Raw genomic sequence first — 6,320 nt, forward strand, 5'->3', positions numbered from 1 at the left:
ACATGGAGTGAGCGGAGCAAGCAAAGGCAAACTGGGGACACACACTTTGAATAGTACAGTCACCCTCTGCTGTAGCAACAGGCGCACAGAGAGGGCACTTTTGGAAACAGCTCAGAAAAACAAAGGCAAAAGCATGCAGGGAGTATGACACTTTTCCCACAACATTTCCCACATGCTCTCTTCTTTTTTTTTTTTTTTCTCCAGAGAGAAAAGGTTCTGGCTGCAGAGGGGGTCCAGCTCCACCAGAAAAACGTGGAGCAAGGCACGGCACGGAGTTCAGCTCTGCCCCAGCTTCACCGGCCCTTTGGGGTCCCCTCTGGCTCCTCCTGGTAACCTTTCCACGCCGCCTCTTCCGACTTCGTGTCCTGCAGCCTCCAGAACTCCATCTACTGACACGGGGGCGAGGGATGAGGATGGACCAGCCTCAGGTCCTTTCCTGACCCAGCAGCTTTGAGGAAGACATCCTAAACCTAAACCAGCTAAGCAGGGTCCAGAATCTGCATTGCAGAGCTATTCCTAAAACTCAGCACAGAAACCTTTATGGGGAGGTTCTGTATTCCTGCTGGTGGAAGACCGGAGGTTCGTGAGGTGTCGGGAGGTAAAGGGCTGACACATGCTCAGGTGGAGCCCTTGCTCTGGTTGTGGAAGAGGAGAGCAGTGTGGTCGCTTGCTGCTGGGATTAAGGGAGGACTGGTCAAAAGTCCACTCTTACGGTGAGGAAGCTTGCCAGAAGCCACAGTTTGGACAGAGGACACCCTGTGTTCAGCCATGAGTCCCAGAGTGAAGCCACAGCAGTGGCGAGGAGGATACACCCACAGCAACAGGAGCCTCCGCGGATCTACCAGGAGATACCCAGGTGGGGCAGCTGGTTCCCACACAAAGAGCCCTGCCAGGTTTGGAACCGAGCAGTGGGAAACCCGAGCAGTGGGAAGGACCATGTACAATGGCTGTTTGCTTTAGTGCTTTCTCACCTTTCTTTTTCCCACTGCCACACCTTAGGCGGTGGGTTGGATTTTACTTAAGCTGGGCTGGCTGGCTGCACGTAACGTTACTCCAGTGATTTGCTGCTTCTTAAGTTGCAGCTCCAAATCAGAACAAAGCAGAAGAACAAAACATCAGAAAGAGCTCAGTGCAAAAACAAAGCAGAAACAACAAAGCAACAGAAGCAGGTGGAAAGGGAGAGAAAGGGAGTATATTTTCTAGGAAATATTCCCAGTTTCCTCAAAATACTGGTACAAAGCCAGATGGAACCTTTGGAAGTTTTCCACAGACTTCACTGGACTTGAGGCCAAATTCCTTTTCCCATGATTGACAGTCTTTCCTCTCACAGCTCTTACTCTCACGAAGCGATGAGCTTTCCTCTTGCTGCTGATTTCAGGCAGGATTGTAGGTGCTCAGCAACACTGCAAACGGGTTCCCTTAGGAGAAATTGCTTTGGTGAAATCACTGCACAGAGAATCCACCTGTTGATGCAGGTATGTAGGTGTAAACTGGGATTTAGCTGATCACCTCGGTTGCTCTGTTTTCCCATCGTGCTGCTTGGGGGAAAGGGATGGGTCAGCCTCCTTCCTTACGCAGGGACCCTGTGACAGGTTACGTGAAATGGGCACTTGTGCTCCACCTTCCACAGTTGTAGGGTGGTTTCGAGTGGCCTCGGCCCCTCCGTGACAGCAGCCAGCCAAAAAAACTTGGATTTCGTCTTTGAGTCGGAGGGTTTGTCTTCTCCTGACTCCACAGCTTTGTTTCAGAATTTGGGCTTAATCATTAATTTCCTTGTGTCTGGGGCCTGCACGCCTGCTGGGCAGTGAGAGCCAGGGCTAGAGGCTGATGGGGAGGCTGAAAGATGCTGCGCTGCTGCCTAGGACTGCCCCTCTGACTGACACCCAGCCTACACAAGCCAGGACCGCAGCTTGGTTCAGGGTGGGGACCACACAGCTCACTGCTGGGAGGCCCAAGTGTGTGTTGTTTATGAAAGACAACTGTAATTATCCATTCTTGTTCAAGTCCCCAACATGTAAATATTGGGGGTTTTCCATCATACAGGTAAGAAAACTGAAGTCTTGAGAGTTGCCCTCTCTCTCACGGTGGCTTTCTTGCAGAACCAAAGGGAAATCACGCTTTTCTGACCCTGACAGCCCTGCTGCACACTCAAGAAAATACCTGTCCACGGCCACGCATAGTCCTTCCTAGCTGCCTCCACGAGGTGGGTTTCTCCCTCCCAGGTGATGCTGTAACCCCCCTGTAAAAAACACTCCGTGAGAAAACCACTGCGACTGTCGGAAAAACACAACGCCGAGCTAAGGGAAAAAAAAAAAGCTTGCCTTGGAACTGACCTCATCTCAGCTCCAGAGGTACTTGGGGAGTGACTCTATTTGTGTGTGCAGGGGGGGGTGGTGGGGGGAAGCAGCCTCCAAACACCATTAAAACATTGTTTTCTGAGAGACGCGCTGTTCTGACCCTCTGGTTCGCTATGAAAAAGGGCACTGGGAGCATACGCACCGCCAGCACATGACTCACTCCTAAAAAATCTTTGAATGAGATTGTCTAGATAGTGCTGCGCTCCCACCGACAGCACACGGTGAAACCTCCGGGCCGTCGCCTCACGACACCCAGCCCTGGCTTTGCTGATCCCAGCCCTGAGCACTGGTTTTGGCTCAGCGGATGGAATATTGCTGTTCACTCGAACACCGGGACGACCAGCATCAGGGATTGCTACAGCATCTCTCATAAACCACTGAAACAGTAGTTTTCTGTCCTCAAATTGCATCTATTTATAGAGAGAAGCATCAAAAAAGCATAATATCCCTGCAGTAAAGCTCAGATTATTTTCTTCGGCAAGAAAATATTACCACGTGTTTACATAGCTCGCTTCCTTCCACGGCGTGCTTGGTGAAATCAATCTGTTAGGTGGTTACAAAAACTGAGAAAAATTCAGACCCTCTGAGACCTGCTGTCTCTTCCACCTGCAGCGTGTGTCGATGTGTGATGTGAGCTCTCTATTCTGGGTTTGTTTTTTTTTTTTTTTTCCTGGCTGCTGAATAGCAAGGCTCAGTTCCTCAGGGTTCTGTATAAGTAATGATGTAGAATAATAATAATTTTTTTTTAAAGGAATTTTCTGTGGTTTAATATTTGACTTTTTACTCAGTTTTTTTTTGTTGTTGTTGTTGTTTGATACAGCACTCCTTGCTTTTGTAGCTTGGATTTCACGAGCACCTGGAAAAAGGATTATAACCTTATTGCATCTTCTGTAATGGAAAGAAATATCTTAAATAAATCTTGATATGTTTTATAGTCAAGGGACTGGTTTGTTACACTCGTATTTCGTATGGATTCCCACAAGATCTTCAGAAGTACAGAACACAAATGGGCCTTTCACGTTAAAACATTCCAACTTTATACACTTAAACAACAAACCAGATGCAGTAGCGAGGTGTCCCACTGTCTCAGTCCCGAAACACATCACTCAAATGTTGCTTTGAGAGAAACTCTTTGACAGAACTACCTTGAATTAAACCCTGAGCCCTGCCTCTTAACTACCCGTGTTAGCAGTACACCTTTTCTATTGCACATTATTTTTGAGCCTGCTTTTCCAAGATAATAAGGATTCCACAGTCACTTTGTCTTTGTTATTCCTTACTCTAATGGCTGTTAAACCTATTGGTCAAGTTCTACAAAACTCAGCTTTTAGACGCGTCCTACATTCATGCAGGTTTTATGTAAACAGGCAGCTGGGTAGAAGAGGGAGAGGGGATGAATGTTGCTTCCCCCTCCCAGCCTCCTCCCATCCAAAGGAAAACTAGTGGTGGTGTTCTTTGAACTACGTGCTTAGCATTAGAGATTCAAACAGAAACGGGCAGGAAAATAGGCCGAAGTGCATTTGAAATCACCTGCGTTAGGATCTCAAAACAGAGGGCCAATACGCAGTTCGGTTGTCTTTGGTCATTCCCTAAGGAATGTCTCGTTTCACCGTACGCAGAGGAAAAGTGAAGCAGCACATCTTAGGTGAATGAAATGCCTCCTTAAACTCTCTAACCGTCAGCCTCTCCCCTTCTCCAACTGTTAGGCAATATTTCCTAGAGGGTGTAACGTTTGCTGAAAGTATTTGCAGTGCCACAGGTTGCAACACCTCCGTCCTCCCACTCCGCGCTGCTCAATCCGTGACCAGAGAGGTGAGGTCGGGTGGGTTGGCCGCGAGAGGTAATCCAGGAAGGTTGAAGGTAAGGCAAGGACAGGATCCCGACTGGCTCTGCAGGAGCGCTGGAGCTAAGTCGGAGGCATTGTGCACCAAGAGGGAAATACAGAGAATGTTCTTGAAGGTCACTGTGCCCCCAGGGAGGAGTGCCAGAGCGTTCTCATCGGCTTGGCACAGCCACGCTGGAGGGTGCAGGGCCAACCCGGAGAGAGACTGAATCTAAGCCAAATTCCACCTTCCATCAACTTTTCTCACCCCTCTTGGTTGGGTGGGGAAGTTACCACAGGAGAAAACACGGGCTTCCTGCTGGGTTTTCATTCTTCCTCCCTTGTAGTCGTAACGGCGAGGAGCTGTCTGTGTCCCCTGGAGGGGGATCTCTCCTCACAGAGCGGATTTCAGCATCTCAGGTGCTGCTGGCAGACGTGGCAGACATTTTCTGGCTAGGCCAATAGCCGAACTGTTGCGTCTGCAGTTGGAAGCGTGAAAGCCTGGCAGAAAACACAGACCTTTCCAAGCTTTGTCTTCTGATGTTAACCCCAGAGATGACCCACTCTGCGTGCATGTTCAGCTGAGGTCACCTAAAAAAAAAAAACTAAAAAAAAAGATTTTTTTTTTCTCCTGCATCTTCAGGGAAGAAAAATCTATATAGAGAGGAATTTAAGACTACGTAAATAGGCTTTTCTATCTTTGTATTTTTGACTGAGGCTCCATAAATGTCAAAATCCTTTTTATAGATAGTTTGGTAGCACACAGCAGCTGCCTGAAAAAGTCAAGGTCCCATTGTTTTATCCACTTTTCACTGCGCTCAGATAATTAATGGTTTAATAAAAACAAAAATGTGAGGGAGGACAGGCTCCTATAGAAATAGTAATTTGTCACAGTCATAAAATGGTTCATTTAGTCCTAAACCTGGCAATGGATACACTCTGTTTGGTTAGAACTTCGTTTTGGAGAAGCACCCAAAACCATCCACTTGGTTCTTTTCCACACTTATCCCAGGATTCTCAGGCTCCTGGAAACACATGTAGGACCTTATGAGGTTTGGGATGAAGAGGGGAATGCAGGACTTCTTCCCTTCCCTTCCCTTCCCTTCCCTTCCCTTCCCTTCCCTTCCCTTCCCTTCCCTTCCCTTCCCTTCCCTTCCCTTCCCTTCCCTTCCCTTCCCTTCCCTTCCCTTCCCTTCCCTTCCCTTCCCTTCCCTTCCCTTCCCTTCCCTTCCCTTCCCTTCCCTTCCCTTCCCTTCCCTTCCCTTCCCTTCCCTTCCCTTCCCTTCCCTTCCCTTCCCTTCCCTTCCCTTCCCTTCCCTTCCCTTCCCTTCCCTTCCCTTCCCTTCCCTTCCCTTCCCTTCCCTTCCCTTCCCTTCCCTTCCCTTCCCTTCCCTTCCCTTCCCTTCCCTTCCCTTCCCTTCCCTTCCCTTCCCTTCCCTTCCCTTCCCTTCCCTTCCCTTCCCTTCCCTTCCCTTCCCTTCCCTTCCCTTCCCTTCCCTTCCCTTCCCTTCCCTTCCCTTCCCTTCCCTTCCCTTCCCTTCCCTTCCCTTCCCTTCCCTTCCCTTCCCTTCCCTTCCCTTCCCTTCCCTTCCCTTCCCTTCCCTTCCCTTCCCTTCCCTTCCCTTCCCTTCCCTTCCCTTCCCTTCCCTTCCCTTCCCTTCCCTTCCCTTCCCTTCCCTTCCCTTCCCTTCCCTTCCCTTCCCTTCCCTTCCCTTCCCTTCCCTTCCCTTCCCTTCCCTTCCCTTCCCTTCCCTTCCCTTCCCTTCCCTTCCCTTCCCTTCCCTTCCCTTCCCTTCCCTTCCCTTCCCTTCCCTTCCCTTCCCTTCCCTTCCCTTCCCTTCCCTTCCCTTCCCTTCCCTTCCCTTCCCTTCCCTTCCCTTCCCTTCCCTTCCCTTCCCTTCCCTTCCCTTCCCTTCCCTTCCCTTCCCTTCCCTTCCCTTCCCTTCCCTTCCCTTCCCTTCCCTTCCCTTCCCTTCCCTTCCCTTCCCTTCCCTTCCCTTCCCTTCCCTTCCCTTCCCTTCCCTTCCCTTCCCTTCCCTTCCCTTCCCTTCCCTTCCCTTCCCTTCCCTTCCCTTCCCTTCCCTTCCCTTCCCTTCCCTTCCCTTCCCTTCCCTTCCCTTCCCTTCCCTTCCCTTCCCTTC

At 50.0% G+C, this 6,320-nt stretch overlaps 1 protein-coding gene across 1 annotated transcript in view; it reads left to right on the forward strand.

The window, feature by feature from the left end:
- Positions 1 to 540: 540 nt before the first annotated feature.
- TTLL10 (tubulin tyrosine ligase like 10) overlaps positions 541 to 6,320 on the forward strand; it is a 39,462-nt gene continuing 33,682 nt past the window's right edge. Inside the window, 1 exon segment of the mRNA XM_026862944.1 lies at positions 541 to 598. Within this exon segment, the coding sequence (XP_026718745.1) occupies positions 541 to 598 (58 nt within the window).

The sequence above is a fragment of the Athene cunicularia genome (genome assembly GCF_003259725.1).
Source record: "Athene cunicularia isolate RWA chromosome 21 unlocalized genomic scaffold, athCun1 chr21_part1, whole genome shotgun sequence".
In the NCBI taxonomy this organism is placed as follows: Eukaryota; Metazoa; Chordata; class Aves; order Strigiformes; family Strigidae; genus Athene; species Athene cunicularia.